The sequence below is a fragment of the Pelophylax lessonae genome, assembly GCF_965119305.1.
Source record: "Pelophylax lessonae genome assembly, chromosome: 11".
Taxonomy (NCBI): domain Eukaryota; kingdom Metazoa; phylum Chordata; class Amphibia; order Anura; family Ranidae; genus Pelophylax; species Pelophylax lessonae.
In genome coordinates this window covers 138,075,278-138,096,785 of record NC_138778.1, presented here as the reverse complement: position 1 = coordinate 138,096,785, position 21,508 = coordinate 138,075,278, and the positions used below count along the sequence as shown (strand labels likewise).

General features: G+C 49.1%; 1 protein-coding gene across 1 annotated transcript; it reads right to left on the bottom strand.

Annotated features, from left to right (window-relative positions):
* Positions 1 to 14,996: 14,996 nt before the first annotated feature.
* Positions 14,997 to 17,817, bottom strand: LOC309567437 (uncharacterized protein; the record flags this gene model as incomplete). The annotated part of the gene is made up of 2 exons (XM_082272832.1): positions 17,096 to 17,817; positions 14,997 to 16,387 (listed from the first exon to the last, which is right to left on the bottom strand). The coding sequence occupies exons 1-2, from the start codon at positions 17,718 to 17,720 to the stop codon at positions 14,997 to 14,999; spliced, it is 2,016 nt and encodes a 671-aa protein (XP_082128958.1). The 5' UTR covers positions 17,721 to 17,817.
* Positions 17,818 to 21,508: the final 3,691 nt, after the last annotated feature.

The window sequence follows — 21,508 nt, the reverse complement described above, 5'->3', positions numbered from 1 at the left end:
CATGCGAGACCTGTGTGCCTTGTTGCGCTGTTTTGAGTACTCCACCATCATGGCCAGTGGCAATGACGCCGTTCTCAGCTTAACTATCCCACTTCTATGCCTCCTTGAAAAAACAATTCGGGCGATGATGGAAGAGGATGTGGCACAGGATGAGGAGGAGGAGGAGGAGGATGAAGAGGTAACATTTCAAAGGCTTTCAGGGCAGTCATTCGCAAGGGGCTCCGAGGGTGGGTTCCTGCACACACAAACGCCAGGGACACAATTGTCCAGCAGGGGCACAGTTCTGGAGGATGAGGAGGATGAGGAGGAGGAGGAGCTGGAGGAGGAGATGGAACCATGTTCACAGCAGGGTGGCACCCAGGCCAGCTCATGGCCGTCACTGGTGCGTGGCTGGGGGGATACAGAGGACACGGACGATACACCTCCCACAGAGGACAGCCTTTCGTCGCCTCTGGGCAGCCTGGCACACATGAGCGATTACATGCTGCAGTGTCTCCACAACGACCGCCGAGTTGCCCACATTCTAACTTGTGCTGGTTACTGGGTGGCCACGCTGCTGGATCCCCGTTACAAGGACAACGTACCGTCCTTAATTCACTCACTGGAGCGCGATCGCAAGATGCGCGAGTACAAGCGCACGCTGGTAGACGCGATGCTGCTGGAATTCCCATCTGACAGCGGGGCCACAGTGGAAGCACAAGGCAGAGGAGGAGGAGGAGGAGGTCGCCAACTCAACCAGGGCACCGCCAGCACCTCAGAAGGCAGGGTTAGCATGGCCGAAATGTGGAAAAGCTTTGTCAGCACGCCACAACAAACAGCAGCACCAGCAGCTCAGATGGAACGTCTTAGCAGGAGGCAGCATTTTACCAACATGGTGGAGCAGTATGTGTGCACACGCCTACATGTAGTGAATGAGGGGTCTGCCCCCTTCAACTTCTGGGTCTCCAAATTGGGCACATGGCCTGAGCTTGCCCTTTACGCCTTGGAGGTGCTGGCGTGCCCTGCAGCCAGTGTATTATCTGAACGGGTATTTAGCACGGCTGGGGGTGTTATAACAGACAAGCGCAGCCGCCTGTCCAGAGACAATGTGGACAAGCTCACGTTCATTAAAATGAACCAGGCATGGATCCCACGGGACTTTTCCGTACCTTGTGCAGAATAGCAATGGATACCGACCTTACCCAGCCATTGTTCCATTTTTGCTCTTTCTCACTCTTTTGGGGTGTACCCTCATTTAAAATTTGTGAAAAGAAGCAGTGTTGGCTACCTCGTCCTCCTCCTCAGGGCCAGATTAACGTAGGGGCTATTGGAGCTGCAGCTCCATGCAGGCCCCTACCTTTTATATAGGCCCCGGGTTGGCCATATTCACTGTGACCGCTCTTCTGTCACTTGTAAACACAGAAGTCTGGCTTCTATGCTCGCTTCCCCAGGCAGCACCCTCAGAACCTCCCCACACAGCGCGAAGGCCGGACAAGGAGGGACAGTTGCCGATGCATGGATGTGTTTATGGGCTTCAGAGACAGCATCCCATGTTGAATTAGGCATGCATGGCTGCACCCTTCCTCCTCTGGGTGCATGCCAAGGCACGGCCCTTAAGGCCCTTCAAAATCCTCAGCACCAAGACCATGATGCTCTTAATCCGGCCCTGGTCCTCCTCCACCGCCGCTTCCACCTACACCGCCCATAGGTGTGCGCAGCCTATTGCATTAGGGTGTGCACCCCAAAGTTGAAATACACATGCATGTGTTTGCCTACATGTACATGGCCCCGATACATTACTCTCCCTGCTGGCAAAGAGAAATAGAGCAGAGCAGGCGCGAGGGAGATCTTTCCCATCTCCTCACTGACAAACAGAGCGATAATGCTATGTGCCCTAGGTGATTAGGGTGTGCCCAGGTACACCAGGCACACCCTGTGCGCACGCCTATGACACCGCCACATCCACCACCACCTCAACCTCCCTCCTACTCCATATGGGCCTCGTCCTTCAGAGATGAAGAACATTGTTTTATTTTTCTGTTTTTTTTTTGTTGTTTTAAGTTATTTCCCTATCCACATTTGTTTGCAGAGCACTTGCCATGCTCTTAACTACGTTTTGCTGCCATTTGCAGCACTCTAGCCCTTTCCATTGGTGTTTTAGAGCCATTTTAGTGCCTTAAAGTTCGGGTCCCCATTGACTTCAATGGGGTTCGGTGTCCGGGAAAAGTTCGGTAAAAGTCCGGGACATGGACCCGGACTTTTTTTTAAAGTTCGGCCGAACCCGTCGAACACGGACATCTAGGTGTCCGCTCAACCCTATTTACAACTAAAATAATTACAAATTTAACACGTGGAGGTTGTAATGATTGGAAAAACTTGTCTCAGTATCTTTCCATTCATGAAAGGTCTAACTCCCATCTTGTCGCCTTAAGAGACTGAAATGAACTTTCTAGAAATTTTGGATCTGGGAAAACAATCGATGCTGCTCACCAGAGATCTTTGAAGGTTTGGATCTGGGAAAATAATTGATGCTGCTCACCAGAGATCTTTGAAGGTTTGGATCTGGGAAAACAATCGATGCTGCTCACCAGAGATCTTTGACAGCAGAGACACAACATTGGCAAAGTGTTGTTAAGGATCTTGTAGGTATAGTAAAATTTATTGGTCGCCAGTGCATGGCTTTCAGAGGTTGTAGAGATACATTTTTCACTGAAAATAATGGAAATGATCTACAACTTGTGGAAATGAACTTCTGGAGAGAGTTTGCTGCACTGAAAGTAAAGGGGCTGAATAATTTTGCACGCCCAATTTTTCAGTTTATTTGTTAACAAAGTTTGAAATATCCAATAAATTTTGTTCCACTTCATGATTGTGTCCCACTTGTTGATTCCTCACAAAAAATTACAGTTTTATATCTTTATGTTTGAAACCTGAAATGTGGCAAAAGGTCGCAAAGTTCAAGGGGGCCGAATACTTTCGCAAGGTACTGTGTATATATATATATATATATATATATATGTCAGGTCCATAAATGTTGGGACATCGACACAATTCTAATATTTTGGCTCTATACACCACCACAATGGATTTTAGCTTTAATTTGAGGGTATTTACATCCCAATCAGGTGAAAGGTGTAGGAATTATAACAGTTTGTATATGTGCCTCACACTTTTTAAGGGACCAAAAGTAATGGGACAATTGGCTGCTCAGCTGTTCCATGGCCAGGTGTGTGTTATTCCCTCATTATCCCATTTACAAGGAGCAGATAAAAGGTCCAGAGTTCATTTCAAGTGTGCTATTTGCATTTGGAACTCATATTGAGAGTTGACAGCAACAGATTGTAAAAGAGCTGTCACTATCAGTGAAGTAAGCCATCATTAGGCTGAAAAAACAAAAAAAAAAACATCAGAGAGATAGTTGATTTGGCCACACCTAATGTTTTTGCTGTTTGGAATATCCTTAACCACTTAAGCCCCGGAAGATTTTACCCCATTCCTGACCAGGTGTTCCGTGAGAAAACCATACCCTCGTCACTTCCGGTGCACCTACGGATGGTATGGATTTCTCACGGTAGTTACATTTGCGGCAGTTAGATTAAAACAGCTCCTCTGCAACATACATCATCTCCGCTCCTTCCCCTGTCACTTCCCTGATCTCCGGTAATAAATATAAAAGCGGATCACGGAGCCGCGATCGCTGTCATTTACATCTCATACACCCGCCGCCGCTTTTATATTTATTAGGGGAGATCAGGGAAGTTACAGCGATAGGAGAGGAGATGATTGATGTTGCAGCCGAACTGTTTTAATGCACCCGCCGCAAGTATAACATTACACACAGTGCCGTGATTATTTCATGCCCTCCGAGCATGCGCACTTGTCAAATCCTTTGATGTTCAATTAGGTATCCGGGGCTCTGAGCATGCGCACTGCTGCGCTGCTCAGCTGTTTCACACAGGAAGTGACGAGGGTATGGTTTCTTCACGGGGTATGGTTTTTTAACGTTACACCAGGCCCTATTTTGTGATTCGGCACTGCGTGACTTTAACGGACAATTGCGCGGTCGTGCGCCGCTGTACCCAAATGAAATTGACGTCCTTTTCTTCCCACAAACAGAGCTTTCTTTTGGTGGTATTTGATCACCTGTGCAATTTTTACTTTTTGAGCTATAAACAAAAAAATGCGTATATTTTGCAAAAATAATATTTTTTCACATTTTTTTATATGAAATTCCCCCCAAAAAAAAGTAAAAATCTACATTTTTTAACATTTTAGGCCAATTTGTTTTCTGCTACAAATGTTTGGTAAAAAAAAAATCGCAATAAGCGCATTTTGATTGGTTTGTGCAAAAGTTATTGCGTTTACTAAGTAAGGGAAAGATTTGTAATTTTTGTTGATTTTTTCTTTAACGAGTAATGGCTGCGATCTGCGATTTTTTTTGCGGGACTGCGATATTGCGGCGGACAGATCGGACCCTTGACTGACATTTTTGACACTTTTGGGGTTACCAGTGACATTACTACAGTAATCAGTGCTATACATATGCACTGTTACTGTAAAAATTACACTGGCAGGGAAGGGGTTAACTTTATTAGACATCCAGGGGTTGTGTCCCTAGGGGCGTGCTTCTAACTGTAAAGGGGCGTGGCTAGTGGTGTAACAACAGAGACATAGGATCCTACATAGCAGGACCGTATGATCTCTGTTCTTACACAGGGGAGAATGACAGGCGGCTTTGTTTACATCAGCCGCCTGCCTTTCTCCCTCTGCACCGGACGATCGCGAGTGACACACGCGCAGGGATGTGCAGGAGCGGGAGCGCGCCTCCGGTTGCGCGCGCTCGCCCCCTAGAGCCTCACAGGCTAGCAACGTAGGCCTACATCACTTTGCCTGTGAGGGGCTGACTGCCGCAGTAAATATACTTTGGGCGGGCGGCAAGCGGTTAAAAAGAAAGAACGCATCGGTGAGCTCATCAACACCAAAAGACCCCGGAAAACAACTGTGGTGGATGACCGAAGAATTCTTTCCCTGGTGCAGAAAACACCCTTCACAACAGTTAGCCAGATCAAGAACACTCTCCAGTGGGGGCGTGGCCTGCACCAGCATGTGAGTAGTCGCACTTCACAGAGCTCCCGCTGTATCTCTTAAATTGATCCTTTCCTCACCTCTTACCTTACTTGGTACCGACCAATGATACTGCCTCGAGCCCCATAGCAGTGCCTGCACTTACAATCGCCCTCCGGTGTGCCCCATGATGACCAGGAAGGGGAATAAAGATGGCGCTTCAGCCGCGGCCCCGGCCTCCCAAGATAGCGCCCACGCCCCCCTGCCTCAGCATTCCGCACGGGCACTCCTAAGGACACCGGGGGTAAGTCACTGAAGGGGCCAAAGCCATCCACCAAAGATCCCCCCAGGGACATGCTTTATTATACTCAGAGACTGCCCAGCACCAGCAGCCCTCCCCTGCACAGCTCCCAGCATAGTGCCCCAGACTCCGGCCTACCTGGGCCGGTGGAGCCTGCTTTTCTGGATGACACAGTGCCACTGGATGCCTCTCATGCTTCCTCCCCTGATAATTTTGACATGCCTGTGGATGAGGAGGTGCAGCCTACTCTGGGGGAGATATTACATGCCGTAAATAATTGCACAGCATCTGTGGATGATCTTAAGGAATGTTTTGGCAGTTTGAGAGAGACTGTGTCCCTCATTCGCTAAGATATACAGAAAATTAGAGAGAAGCTGCGGAGGGCCGCATAAGTGACCTGGAAGATCAATTGCCCCCCCCCTGGCCAGGGATGCCAGAATGGCGGCCCAGCAAGTATCTCAATTTACTGACAGGGCAGAAGATATTGAGAACAGGCTCCGCCACAATAATGTTCGCATAGTGGGACTTCCTGAAAAACTTGAGGGCAGAGATCCCACCGCCTTTACGGAACAAAGGCTGCAAGATCTTTTTGGGAAGGATGCCTTTACACCCCTTTTCCCGGTTGAGAGGGCCCACCGTACACCGCCTCGCTGCTGACTGGCTGGATTTGCATGAACAGGAATTTCAACGCCGGCGGCCTGATGCTGGTCGGAACTGATCCTTCACCACCTGAGCCTGTGGTACTCTCACAGTGAGGCGGTTGCTATCTGCCTGGGTTCCATGCTTTCATTTGAGGACTGTTACTCCTATTCTACATTCAGCGTACACTACTGACTTCCCTTTGCTTTTGCTGTCCAGTGCCCAACATGCCACCTTCTGTTAGGGCTTTGGTCATGAAGGATCTGCATAGACTGCCTGGACTTCCTATTTACCTTGTTCAGTTCGTTGTGCCCTGTTGGCACCTACACTTCATGCTCCTGTGTACCCTATCCCTCTACCAGGGGACAGGAGGGCTGCAGTGTGCGGCGGTGGTTACCGCGGAGCCCCCACTACTCCTCCAGTTGTTTCTCCACCTACCTGCAGCGCAGTTGCTCAAGTTGTCTATCCATTTGCCCCAATCTAGCTTTCAGAAGAACTGGCTGACATCTCCATTCACACTCTTCCCACCTGGACTTTTGCTGTGGATATCTCCATCTGGCTGGCCCTCTCCTGATGCATACTCTGTCTCCATGGCAAGGACAACTTTGATCTTGTGGAATGTTCGAGGGTGAGCGACCCCCTGAAGAGGATCGTGGAATGTTCGAGGGGTGAGCGACCCCCTGAAGAGGACCATAAACACCACCTGTCTTAAGAAATTTCACCATGACACACTGTCCTCCTTTCATTACCCCTGGATAGGGGTGGCTTACCACTCTACTCATTCCGTGTACTCTCATGGGGTGAGCATTTTGATTCACAAGGCCATTGCCTACCTGGAACTGGACTCCTTAGTAGACCCTAGTGGTCTGTATATATTTTTTGCACTGCAAATTGCATACTTTGACTTTGATTATAGCATGTGTTTACATCCCTCCTCCTTTTTCTAGGGAAGTTCTACAGTTGCTGTTGTCCTTCGTAGCTGGCAAGCCTGTTCTCCCAGTTCTCCTTATGGGAGACTTCAACTGTCCCCTGGATCGGAGCCTCGACAGGCATCCCCCGCCCCCCCTCCTTCCCTCCTGGTAGGGGCACCATTCTCAGACAATTTTTCTCGCAGGTGGGTTTGCTGGATGTTTGGCGCCACCGGAACCCCACTACCCGTCAATTCTCCTGCTTTTCCAAAACCCATGGCTGGCTCCCAATCCCGCATTGACCTTTGTGTGGGTTCGGCCCAGGATGTTCCCCATATCCTGGAGGTCCGATATCATCCTCGGGGGATATCGGATCATTCCTCATTGTCTATTCAATTGGTTACTCGGTCCCCCTCCACTTTGCCCAGGGCCCACTGGAAATTGAACGCCTTCTGGCTTAAATTGTTTCCCTCCCACGACCACATAGCCTCCCGAATTGGGGACTTTTTTCTTACCCATGACCATTGTGATGATGTCTTGCTGCGAAGGGAGGCCTTTAAGGCCTTCCTTCGCGGCGTATTTATCTCCGAAATAACTGAGGTTAAAAACAAATCCTCTCTCCTTCTGGAACATGTGGAGGATCAGGTGCGCCAGCTCGAACTGTCATATGTTGTGGACCCTTCGGATTCTGCGAGGGAGGCATGGATATCTGCTCAGGCTTCACTTGACCGGTTGAGATCCTCCGCCGCGGAACGTAAGCGCTTTTTTACTAAAATGGCATAATATGAGGAGGGGGAGAAGACAGGCCGCCTATTGGCTAAAATTGCTAATGCACAGCAGTCATCTCCAGCGATTGGGTCCATTCATACCCCAGAGGGTCATGTGGTCAATGACCCCGATTTGATTGTTATGGAATTGGCTTCCTTCTACTCTGCATTATATAGGAATGTGGATGACTACCCTGATGGTGAGCTGGATGCCTACCTAGAGTCAGTATCTCTGCCCTCTCTGTCACAGGGGGCTAGGCGAGCCCTGGACGCGCCTATCACTCTGGACGAGCTCCGGACGGCGGCCGGTTCCTTCACGATCTGTAAGGCTCCGGGTGGGGATGGGTTGCCCATGGGAGGTCTACACGGCCTTTGGGGAGTCCATTTTGCCTAAACTGTTGGAGGTCTTCAATGCTTCACTTGAACGGGGTGTCCTCCCCAATTCCATGACTATGGCGAATGTAGTTCTCCTTCTGAAGCCTGGTAAGGATCCTCTGGACCCGGGCTCATATCGCCCAATTTCCCTCCTGCAGCAGAGTGATATCAAACTTTTGGCCAAGGTGTTAGCGCTGCAAGTGAATCAGTATATCCTGTCCGTAATTCATCCTGATCAGACTGGGTTCATGCTGCAGAAGTCGACAGCTATTACCTTAAGACGTTTATTTCTCAATATACAAACCCCAGCTGACAATATGGGTCAGAGGGCTCTACTCTCCCTTGATGCCAATAAGGCCTTTGATAGTGTCAGCTGGAGGTACCTTTGGGCCGTGCTGACTAAATTTGGGTTCGGGGACCGATTCATCGCTTGGGTACGCCTGCTGTATGACTCTCCTTGGGCGGCCATCTGGGCTTCAGACAGATTGTCTGCCACTTTCCCTTTGGGACAGGGCACGAGATAGGGCTGCCTCCTGTCTCTGCTCCTATTTACCCTTGCACCCAATTGGCTGCTCAGCTGTTCCATGGCCAGGTGTGTGTTATTCCCTCATTATCCCTTTACAAGGAGCAGATACAAGGTCCAGAGTTCATTTCAAGTGTGCTATTTGCATTTGGAATCTGTTGCTGTCAACTCTCAATATGAGATCCAAAGAGCTGTCACTATCAGTGAAGCAAGCCATCCTTAGGCTGAAAAAACAAAACAAACCCATCGGAGAGATAGCAAAAACATTAGGTGTGGCCAAATGAACTGTTTGGAACATCCTTAAAAAGAAAGAACGCACCGGTGAGCTCAGCAACACCAAAAGACCCGGAAGACCACGGAAAACAACTGTGGTGGATGGCCGAAGAATTCCCTGGTGAAGAAAACACCCTTCACAACAGTTGGCCAGATCAAGAACACTCTCCAGGAGGTAGGTATATGTGTGTCAAAGTCAACAATCAAGAGAAGACTTCACCAGAGTGAATACAGAGGGTTCACCACAAGATGTAAACCATTGGTGAGCCTCAAAAACAGGAAGGCCAGATTAGAGTTTGCCAAACAACATCTAACAAAGCCTTCACAGTTCTGGAACAACATCCTATGGACAGATGAGACCAAGATCAACTTGTACCAGAATGATGGGAAGAGAAGAGTATGGAGAAGGAAAGGAACTGCTCATGATCCAAAGCATACCACCTCATCAGTGAAGCATGGTGGTGGTAGTGTCATGGCGTGGGCATGTATGGCTGCCAATGGAACTGGTTCTCTTGTATTTATTGATGATGTGACTGCTGACAAAAGCAGCAGGATGAATTCTGAAGTGTTTCGGGAATATTATCTGCTCATATTCAGCCAAATGCTTCAGAACTCACTGGACGGCGCTTCACAGTGCAGATGGACAATGACCCGAAGTATACTGCGAAAGAAACCAAAGAGTTTTTTAAGTGAAAGAAGTGGAATGTTATGCAATGGCCAAGTCAATCACCTGACCTGAATCCGAATGAGTATGCATTTCACTTGCTGAAGACAAAACTGAAGGGAAAATGCCCCAAGAACAAGCAGGAACTGAAGACAGTTGCAGTAGAGGCCTGGCAGAGCATCACCAGGGATGAAACCCAGCGTCTGGTGATGTCTATGCGTTCCAGACTTCAGGCTGTAATGGACTGCAAAGGATTTGCAACCAAGTATTAAAAAGTGAAAGTTTGATTTATGATTGTTAATCTGTCCCATTACTTTTGGTCCCTTACAATAGTTTGTATATGTGCCTCCCACTTTTTAATTCCTACACCTTTCACCTGATTTGGATGTAAATACCCTCAAATTAAAGCTGAAAGTCTGCAGTTAAAGCACATCTTGTATGTTTAATTTCAAATCTATTGTGTGGTGGTGTATAGAATTGTGTTGATGTTCCAATATTTATGGACCTTACTGTATTTATATGGATAGACCGATATGTTTTTTTCAGGGCCGATACCAATATTTTGGTCACAACATATCGGTATGGGCCGATATTGTGTACATTTAAAGTTTTGAAAAATAAAGACAATTTTTGACAAATCTGGTACTGAACATGTTAATTTTTGTTTAATGCTTATGGCTGGCTGGCACCCTGTGGTGGGTGGCTGACTGCCACAGGGGCTGTGGGTGGCTGGCTGGTACAGGGCCTGTGGCTTTCTGGCACTCAGACAGGGTGCCAGACAGCCAGCCACCAACAGACAATGGGTGGCTGGCCTGTACAGAGCCTGTGGGTGGTTGGCTGGCTCGCTGGTACAGTGCCTGTGGCTGGGTGGTACAGGGCCTTTGGATGTGGGTGGCTGGCTGGTACAGGGCCTGTGGCTTTCTGGCACCCTGTCTGTGGGTGGCTGGCCTGTACAGAGCCTGTGGCTGGTTGGCTGGCTCGCTGGTACAGTGCCTGTGGCTGGGTGGTACAGGGCCTGTGGGTGGCTGGCTGGCACCGGGCTGCTGTGGGTGGGTGTATGGCTGTGATACACTCCCACGAGACTAGTCCCGACTCGAGACAAGGCTGTCCAAGACGAGGGAGGAGGCCTAAGAAGGCAAAATGACGTCACAAAGATATCGGCCAGTTCCGGGGCCGATATCGATATATCAGGGAAAGTGCATATCGGCCACGCCGATAATCGGTCTATCCCTAACATATATATATATATATATATAACATTAATATTATCCCATGATCTGTGCTGTCTGCATCAGTAAGATATGAAAGTAAAAATCTTTCTTTGATCGTGTCAATCAATGTCAAACTCAAAAAAACAAAAATCAACTAAAAAATAAAAATTGTTTTTAGTATTTATAATCACGGTTTGGGGCGGTCATTGATTGAAACAAGCAAAAAAAAAGTATTATTACTTTTACTGATGCAGACAACACAGGTCATGTGATAGTGATAATGCCCATGGGACTTTTGAAGAGTCATTCCAAGATTAAAGTAACAATGTTTTAAACATATATATAAAAAAAAATATTTTTACATCATTAATTTTTCACATTTCATATATGACCTTAAAAAGCAGACAGTAGAAAATATGAAACAATGTATTAATAAACAGTGTGACACATTGATTTATGTTCTACATTTCTGCTGTTATATCAACTTCAGACACTAATACATTCCCCCCTATGTATTTATACATGGAGCTCATACCCCCCCCCCCTATGTATTTATACATGGAGATCATACCCCCCCTCCATGTATTTATACACAGAGATCATACCCCCCCCCTTATGTATTTATACATGTAGATCATACCCCCCCCCCCCCTATGTATTTATACATGGAGATCATACCCCCCCTCCATGTATTTATACATGGAGATCATACCCCCCCCCTTATGTATTTATACACAGAGATCATACCCCCCCCATGTATTTATACATGGAGCTCATACCCCCCCCCCCGCTATGTATTTATACATGGAGATCATACCCCCCCCCCATGTATTTATACACAGAGATCATACCCCCCCATGTATTTATACATGGAGATCATACCCCCCATGTATTTATACACAGAGATCATACCCCCCCCTATGTATTTATACATGGAGATCATACCCCCCCATGTATTTATACATGGAGATCATACCCCCCCATGTATTTATACATGGAGATCATACCCCCCCCCTCCATGTATTTATACATGGAGATCATACCCCCCCCCTTATGTATTTATACACAGAGATCATACCCCCCCCCCCATGTATTTATACATGGAGCTCATACCCCCCCCCGCTATGTATTTATACATGGAGATCATACCCCTCCCCCTATGTATTTATACATGGAGCTCATACCCCCCCCCCGCTATGTATTTATACATGGAGATCATACCCCCCCATGTATTTATACACAGAGATCATACCCCCCCCATGTATTTATACACAGAGATCATACCCCCCCCCGCTATGTATTTATACATGGAGATCATACCCCTCCCCCTATGTATTTATACATGGAGCTCATACCCCCCCCCCGCTATGTATTTATACATGGAGATCATACCCCCCCATGTATTTATACACAGAGATCATACCCCCCCCCATGTATTTATACATGGAGATCATACCCCCCGCCTATGTATTTATACATGGAGATCATACCCCCCTATGTATTTATACACGGAGATCATACCCCCCCCATGTATTTATACATGGAGATCATACCCCCCCCCATGTATTTATACATGGAGATCATACCCCCCCCCCATGTATTTATACATGGAGATCATACCCCCCCCTATGTATTTATACACGGAGATCATACCCCCCCCCCCAATGTATTTATACACGGAGATCATACCTCCCCTTATGTATTTATACATGGAGATCATACCCCCCCCTATGCATTTATATATGGAGATCATACCCCCCCCTATGTATTTATACATGGAGATCATACCCCCATCTATGTATTTATACATGGAGATCATACCCCTCCCCCCTTATGTATTTATACATGGAGATCATACCCCCCCCCCCCCCTATGCATTTATACATGGAGATCATACCCCCCCTATGTATTTATACATGGAGATCATACCCCCCCTATGCATTTATACATGGAGATCATACCCCTCCCCCCTTATGTATTTATACATGGAGATCATACCCCCCCCCATGTATTTATACATGGAGATCATACCCCTCCCCCCTTATGCATTTATACATGGAGATCATACCCCCCCCTATGCATTTATACATGGAGATCATACCCCCCCTATGTATTTATACATGGAGATCATACCCCCCCCCCCTATGCATTTATACATGGAGATCATACCCCTCCCCCTTATGTATTTATACATGGAGATCATACCCCCCCATGTATTTATACATGGAGATCATACCCCTCCCCCCTTATGTATTTATACATGGAGATCATACCCTCCCCCCCCCCTATGTATTTATACATGGAGATCATACCCCCCCTTATGCATTTATACATGGAGATCATACCCCCCCCCCTATGCATTTATACATGGAGATCATACCCCCCCTATGTATTTATACATGGAGATCATACCCCCCCCCTATGCATTTATACATGGAGATCATACCCCTCCCCCCTTATGTATTTATACATGGAGATCATACCCCCCCCTTTGTATTATACATAGCTCTTAACTTCCTCTGCGCTCCGTATGACCGGGTGCAGGAAACCTAATACCACTCACAGGCCCCTGTGGTATTTGTAGATTTCTTGCAATAGTTGATAATGAGAGTAAAATGGATGAAGAAAGATTGGGTAGAATTGATTTGGTGTAAATAAAAAGAGTGGTTTCGCATCACGATTTAAGTGTCATCCTTACGCAGGGGCCACGCTAAACTTCTCTGTATTGTTACCACTTTATGTATGTCTTTGTTTTTTTTTTTTTTTTTTTAAAGCCCGTAGCGTGTGCAACACACTCAAAAGACTCCACCCGGTGCATAAAAAAGTGCACACACACAAAGTGAGAACACAAAAAGTGCACAGGGTGTGCGAAACTAGTGGTCTTCCCTCCGAAGAGGTAGGACCCAAACCTCGATCCCCCGGGGCGCAAGACTCCTGACAGGGATTAAGGTACTCATGGTCTGGCTGGCCGAAACCAGACCGACCCCGTTCTTCAGGGGGACTGCCGAAACAGCCCCCACCGAGTACTAAGTGGGGCTCCCCCGAAGGGAGACCCCATGAGAGAGGGCGGACTTAGCCAAAAGGCCATATCCACCCCCTCCCAAGACTTAAGGTAGGGCCCGAGGACCCACACCCTACAAGTCGTGCAAAATAAAGAAAACAAAGGTGATAGTGCAGGTGACAAACTACAAAGAAAAAGAGACAAACAAAACAAAAAGTGGGGGAGGGGAAGTGGGGAAAGTGCTATGGTGCCATGTGAGGAACCAAGGCAGGCCTTCCAGCCGGAATAAAAAATTCCTCTGGTGCAAGCCAAAAGGCCTGTCCCAAGAGGCAGGTGCGGAAAAAGTGTGCATAGTGCAGTGACCAAGGTGCCAAAATAACTCAGGCGAGCTGCCCCTCACCAGTGAGAAATCAAGGCACCCCTGGGCTGCCACCCCAGGGGCACTTGCACTACGGGCTTTCTCTATCCCGGCCCAATGGCCAGACCGAGTGTAGCCCTTACCTACCAGGAGGTTTGGAACCTGGACAGCTTAGGGTGAGCCTGCCTTCAACTGGGGACAAGCCTTTTGCAAGGCCAGATTCAACCCAGGAGGAAAGGCCCTCCCACCGCCATCCCAATTCCTCACCAATTACATCCAGGAGCAATACAGACCGGCCTCCACGACGAACCAGCCCTCTTGCTCCCTTCAAACTGGTAGGGGCGGACCCATTCAAATCAGAAGGCAACGGACCCATCCGGCTTTCTCTGACAGTGCCTACTTCCCGGTCCCCCAGTGACGTCTGGAGCGCCCCGGTTCATTTCAGCCCCTGCCGATACTAACCCTCAGGGTCCATACCAACTGATAAGAACAGATTTTTTGGTTGAAAATGTAATCTTTATTTGCATAAAAGATATACAAAAAACAATACTTTTGTCGGGGTACATTCTCCCCTGTACTGCGACGCAGCGCATAAATACACTACATTACAATACATTTCCGGTCATACTAATAAATACATTCAGTCACATACATTCATTCTGCGGTATGATGCCTGATGTGTTGTGCGGAGTAAGGGTACCCCGAGCCATCACATCATGCATGACGCCGCAATACCCCTGAAGCATGAAACTAAATAACATTGTCTATACGTTATGTTACTCAAACTGAATCAATACTGTAACATTTCAAAAAAGCAACAGGTGTGATGGGGGGGTGGGAGAGAGGGGTAAGGGGAGGGGAATGAAATCACAGGCCCGAAGCTTTATTGAATGGACAAAGACACACAAGGGAGAGTGGGGGAAGGGGAAATCTTCAGACCTCCTCTTCCTCCATGAGATCCATCAGGTTATAGTCTCTGAGCAGACTGTGAACCAGTCTGCGACAGTCCTCAATGGACATCCTCTCCCTCTGGTGGATGAGGTGCTTTCTGGCGCACCATAAAGCGTCCTTAAAGCAACACAACACCCGCCAGGCGTTGTCAATGTCCTCCTGTGTAAAAGTACCATGAAAAAGTCCATTCAGCACAGCAAAATGTGTGATGGCAGTCTGTGAAACAAAGTCTTTAAGTTCAGGTTCCAAGGCCCTCAACAGGCTCTGTGCAAATGAGCACTCCCAGAAAACGTGAAAGGACGTTTCCTCGTGGATGATACAAAAGGGGCAGTGCCTGTATCTGCACAAGTTTCTGGCATGCATAAATGTCCTGAGTGGCAGCCCTCCCTGGACAGCCATCCACGCCAGATCTTTATGCCTGTTGGTGAGTCTCTTTGAAGAAACATTCCTCCAGACCACTTTGCAAGTGGCTGAAGGGAGGCCTGGAACAGTCTCAGCAATGTCCGATGCTCTGATCAACTTGTAGATAGTTTTTGGCTTCCACAAGTCGGGCTTAACTCCATGCAGCCCCAGCTCCTTGATGAACTTGAAAGTGTCCAAGTAGTACCAAGGAGTGTCCCAGTTGTAGGGGATGGAGCTGTCCCATTTGTCCCATCCAAGGGACCTCCAGAGAGGCAGGAGGAAAAAACGGGACATGGAGTTGCCTCCAGAGTCCGAAGTTCTGTCAATCAAAGTTCTGCGGATGCAGTTGCAGGCAAAGAACACCCCCAGTAACGTTGCGATGTCGGGCACGCCCTTACCGCCCTTGAGGGGTTCCTTGAACATGACTGCACGCTTCACTCTGTCCATCTTGGAGCCCCAGATGAAGTGGAACACCGCCCTGGTGATGGCCTTGCAGGTGTTGACCCGGGGGGGCCAGGCCTGGGCGAGGTACTGCAACACAGGGAGGATCTCGCTGCGGAGTACCAGTGTTTTCCCTTCGATGGTGAGTTCTCTGAGGCTCCATAGTCCAAACTTTTGTCTCATCTTGGACAGTCTCTCCTCCCAAGACTTCAGGGCTGCGCCCTCAGCTCCAAACCAAACTCCAAGAATTTTGATGAAGTCCGCCTTGATGCTGAAAGGGATTGATGCAGAAGAAGGCAGGAACCACTTTCCGAAGAGCATGATCTCTGACTTCCCGCAGTTGACTTTTGCCCCTGAAGCTTTGCCGAAGTCCTCACAGGTCTGGACGAGCGAGTCGATGGAGCGCTGGTCAGCACAGAACACCGTTACGTCGTCCATGTAGAGTGAGCACTTGACAACCCTTCTGTCCGGTCCCGGTGCGGTGATCCCTCTGATCTCTGGGTTCTGTCGGATGCATTCGGCAAAGAGCTCTATACAGCAAACAAAAAGCAGAGGTGAGAGAGGGCAGCCTTGTCTGACCCCAGAGAGAACAGGGAAAGGGTCAGTTTTCCAGCCATTCACCAACACCGTACTACAAATGTCATTGTACATCACATTCACATACGAACAAAACATGTCCCCAAGACCAAACCTGCGCAGAGCTCTGCACATAAACTCATGGGAGACACGGTCAAAGGCCTTTTCCTGGTCAAGACTGACCAGGGCCGCGTGCACACGGCGGCCTCGAATGTACTGGACCGTGTCCCGGACAAGCGCAAGGCTGTCCGCAATCCTGCGACCAGGAATGCCACAAGTCTGATCCGGGTGGATGATCTGTCCGATGACAGATTTCAGCCTGTTGGCCAGAACCTTGGCGAGGATTTTGTAGTCCACGTTCAAGAGAGAGATGGGACGCCAATTTTTCAGATCCCCTCTCTCCCCCTTACGCTTATACAAAATCGTGATCATCCCCTCCCTCAGCGACGGAGGCATTGTGCCCTCCACCATCATCTCCTCGTACAGCTCGAGCAGGTCCGGGCCAACGAGATCCCACAGCGCTACATAGAGCTCCGCTGGGAGACCGTCGCAGCCCGGGGTCCTGCCTTGCCTAAAGGATCTGACGGCAGAGTGCAGTTCCTCCAGCGCCAAGGGGGCGTTGATTGCCGACATACCTGCAGGATCAATTTGGTTAGTGATACCTGACAAGAACCTGTCGGCCTCAGCCGTATCTGTTTCTTTCGGGGAGTAGAGGTTGGTGTAGTAGTCGCTGACCACTTGCATCACAGCCTCCTTCCCCTTCTGGAGTGTTCCGGTCTCGTCCCGCAGCTCAGACAAGGGAGTGTGTCCTGAGTGGAGTTTCCTGAAAAAGAAAGAGTTACATTTCTCACCTTTCTCAAGATTCTCCACCTTGGAACGGAAGACGAGGTGCCTGGATTCTTCCTCGAAGTGTCCTTTCAGGCTCTTCTTGGTGTCCTCCAGGTCCTGCCTAACGTCCCAGCCGCAGTGGTGAAGGTCCTGCAGGGACTGCATCTGGCGTTGCAGTCTCCTGAGTTCCCTCTTCCTGGCACACACTTGCTGGCGTCCCCTTGCCTGAAAGAAGCTGCGTAGCTTGACTTTCACAAACTCCCAGTAGTCGCTTACCTTTCCGAAGAACCTCTTGTCCTCCTTCCAGGTAATGTAGGCCTCCCTGAGTTCCTCCAGCAGTTCCTCGTTTTCCAGCAGGGTACCATTCAGCTTCCAGGAGCCCGGACCGGGGGCAAAGCCCTCGCCCAGGTCACCCCGAAAGTGAATGGCCCTGTGGTCAGAGAAAAAGCAGGGGACCATGGAGAACCCGCGATGTCTGACTGTCTTGGAGGTGAGCACGAAGTCTATCCTAGAACGCACAGATCCATCAGGACGGCACCACGAATAGTTCACGGAACCTTTCCCTATGGATCCCACGGCGTCCTTCAAGGAAGCCTCCGCAATCATCTCCTTGAGCAGCCTAGACGTGGTGTCGGGCTTTGCGTACATGCTGGAGCTGCGCCCATCCTCCTCAATCGGACAGTTAAAATCACCGCCGATTACTACTGCCCTGGTGGTGACGAGTTGGGTCCGCAGGGTCTGGAAAAGCTCCAGTCGCTCATTCTTATCTGGGGAGGCGTACACGTTGATGAGCCTAACTGGCTCTCCCGCCCATGAGCCGTCTACGACCAAAAGACGGCCACAGACGAGCTCCTGGACGGAGTCAACCGTGAAACGACCACCCCTGACAAGAATGGCTACCCCTGCAGACTTACAATCGACACCCCCGGACCAGTAGGAGGGACCATGGGTCCACTGGGAGGACAGATGAGTGTACCTCCTCGAGAAGGGTAGGGCACACTCCTGGAGCATGTAGACATCACTCTGCTGAGTGGAAAGAAAAGTCAGCGCCACCTGTCTTCTAGACGCATCCTTGATGCTCCTAACATTAATGGAAAAGATGGAGATCTCTGCCATCATGTAAAGGAGATAAAGGGGCTAGCTAGCAGGTGGGCTGAACTTACCTCCCCTGAGGGGGGGGTGGTTCTTCCACTGCCTCTTGTGCCTGTCCAGTGTCCTGGTTCAGGCCGTTCTCCTCGAGGATGCTGTCCATCAGGTCCTGGGTGAGGTCAGTCTCTGGGGGAGCCAGATCCTTACCTTCCTGCATTTCTCCTTCATCTTCCCCCGCAGACTCAAGGTCCTCGAGGTCCTCCACCACTGGGTCCAGTCCAGCGATGTCATCTTGCTGGGCCACGGTGGGCCGCTTGGTGGGTTCTTCAGTTGTCGGGCTGTCTAGGTTCCGTTTTCGGCCTTTGCTGGTGGGGGGTGGGGTGGGGGGGGCGGTGGGCAGGGTGGGGAAGTCCTCCATGGAGGACAGGGCGGGGGGGGGCTGGGAGGGGGGAGGGGCAGGTGAGGTCACCTCCGACTCAGGGGGGTTGGGGAGGGATGGGTCGGAGGGGGTGGTAGGGGCCTGGGGAGGGGGGGACTCACCAGTGGCTTTCCGAGGTTCCTTCGCAGTCTTTTCCCCTGGCTTCTTTTTCCCAGCGCTGTCTGGGGCTCTGCCCTTGAGCAGGGCTCCAGCGTAGGACCGGGATCTCTGGGGGCAGTCTCTGTAGACGTGCTCCGCCAATCCGCAGAGGTTACAGGTCTTGGACCTCGGGCAATCCTTGGTCTCATGGCCTGCAACCCGACAGAACCTGCAAGAAGGTTCCTGACATTCCATACTTACGTGACCATGCTTGCCACACCTGTGGCAGGTATGGGGCATGTCTGCGTAGTACAGGAGTCCTGCGGAGGCTCCCAGAGAGAAGTGGGACTTCAGGTGTTGGAGATCCCCCGAAGGCTCTCTCCTTAACCTGCAAGAAACTGCCCACTTACCTGTCCAGAAGCCGTTGACATCGAGGATTCGGACTGGGTCTTTGGCCACGATGCAAAACCTCTGGAGGTAGGTGGCGATGTCTTTTCCTGGGGTATGGGGGTTCCTCATGGACACCGTTACCCGCCTTTCATCCCGTTGAATGGGAGTGTTCGCAACGAAGTTGCGGAAAGGGGATTCCGGGCCACAATTCTTCACCGCCTCCCAGTATCTTCTACAGACCTGTAAAGACACAAAAGTTATATAGAATATACCTTTCATGAAGGTCTGCACGGACAGTGTCTCCGCCTTGCTGAACCCCTGCTCGAGGATCATTTTCTTGCCAAAGATTTCCGGGGTCATGTCGGGGATTCTTCCGTCCACCTCCTTCAGCTGCAGCACCACTGTCTGCCTCATCCAGGGTTCCAGGGTAGGAAGCCCGTCTGCGGACCTGGTTGGCCTTGCTGAGCCCGACTGGCTAACGGCCACCGGGGTGGGGGTGGAGGTTGAAGCGACTTCTCCCGAAGTCTTGGCAGAAATGGCGGGGACATGCTTCTTCTTCCCAGTGCTCTTCCCCATGACGGAGGAGTTCGTCGGTAGTCGCTTCAGGAGAACTTCGGCGGCTTCCTTCTTATTCCTCGGCGTCTTCACTCTTTCGCAGCCTTTAAAAAGGCCCTTGTGCGCCTACTGCCCGAAGGTAGTAGCGCAGAGTGGGGGGGAGGAGGGAAGATCGCAATCTCGTTCCTTGTGGGGGCTAAGCCTCTAACCCAATAGCAGCGAGTAGGTGAAGCTGAATTTAATCAACGATCCTACAAGGCCGAGCAGAGGGTACCCCACAAGGACCAAATGGCTTGGATAGATACAAATGTTTCTCAACGTCCTAGCCGTAAAGCAGAGACACCCCTAAGGGCTAAAGTCGATACTACACTTGATCTTAGCCAAAAGGCCGAGAGAGCCAATACAGCAGTGTAAGTAGCTGTGAGGCCTGTAAACAAAGGTTGTGCACTCACTGCTGGCACAGCAGACACTTCATATGAACATTTGTGTTCTCATCATTTTGTTTAGCGCACTTTTGTAATTTATGTTTCATATATTACTACCCCTTCACAATTAATTTTTTTTGCAGTGCTGCTTTCACCTTTTTTTATCCTGCCACTAGGTTCGCGCACCTATTTTCCTCATTTACAACAACCCTATGTATTTATACATGGAGATCATACCCTCCCTTTGTATTATACATGGAGATCATACCCCCCCCCCTTTGTATTATACATGGAAATCATACCCCCCCCTTTATATTATACATAGCCCTTAACTTCCTCTGCGCTCCGTATGACCGGGTGTGGGAAACCTAATACCACTCACAGGCCCCTGTGATATTTGTAGATTTCTTGCAATAGTTGATAATGAGAGTAAAATGGATGAAGAAAGATTGGGTAGAATTGATTTGGTGTAAATAAAAAGAGTGGTTTCGCATCACGATTACGTGTCATCCTTACGCAGGGGCCACGCTAAACTTCTCTGTATTGTTACCACTTTATGTATGTCTTTGGCCGCAGCTTCCGCTGATGTCCCGACCTAGACAATAAAGCAGGAATCCTTAGTGCTATTTATGTGCTCTCAAAACACATAATCACCAACTTAGGGAGAGCGTACAATTTTAATATTTTAATATTTTCATCCCAAACTGATTCTATAAATGACCTTCTTCCTGAGGAATGATGTCTGTGAAATGAAAAGTTGATTAAAATTGAGAAAATAAGAATACAGCATATCGTGTGAGGCAAATCACTGTATGCAAATGAGCCACCACAAACCCCGCCCACCAGCCAATCAGAAAGAATTGTGGGAGCACAGACCCTGCCCACCAACCAGCACCACGCCTTCAGAGACCTTCGACTTCTGATTGGCTGGTGGGAGGTGACTTTTCATTTCAGACATTATTCCTCAGGAAGAAAGTCATTTATAGAATCAGATTGGAATGTAAATACCTTAGCCACAGGAAAAATACCTTAGCAACTGTTAAAATACATTAGCAACTGGGAAGAATACCCTACCAACCAGGGAAAAATACCTTAGCAACCAGGTGAAATACCGTAGCAACCAGGGAAAATATGTTAGCCACAGGGAAAAATACCTTAGCAACCGTTAAAATACATTAGCAACTGGGAAGAATACCCTAGCAACCAGGTGAAAAATCGTAGCAACCAGGGAAAATACCTTAGCAACCGGGAAAATACCTTAGCAAACCGGG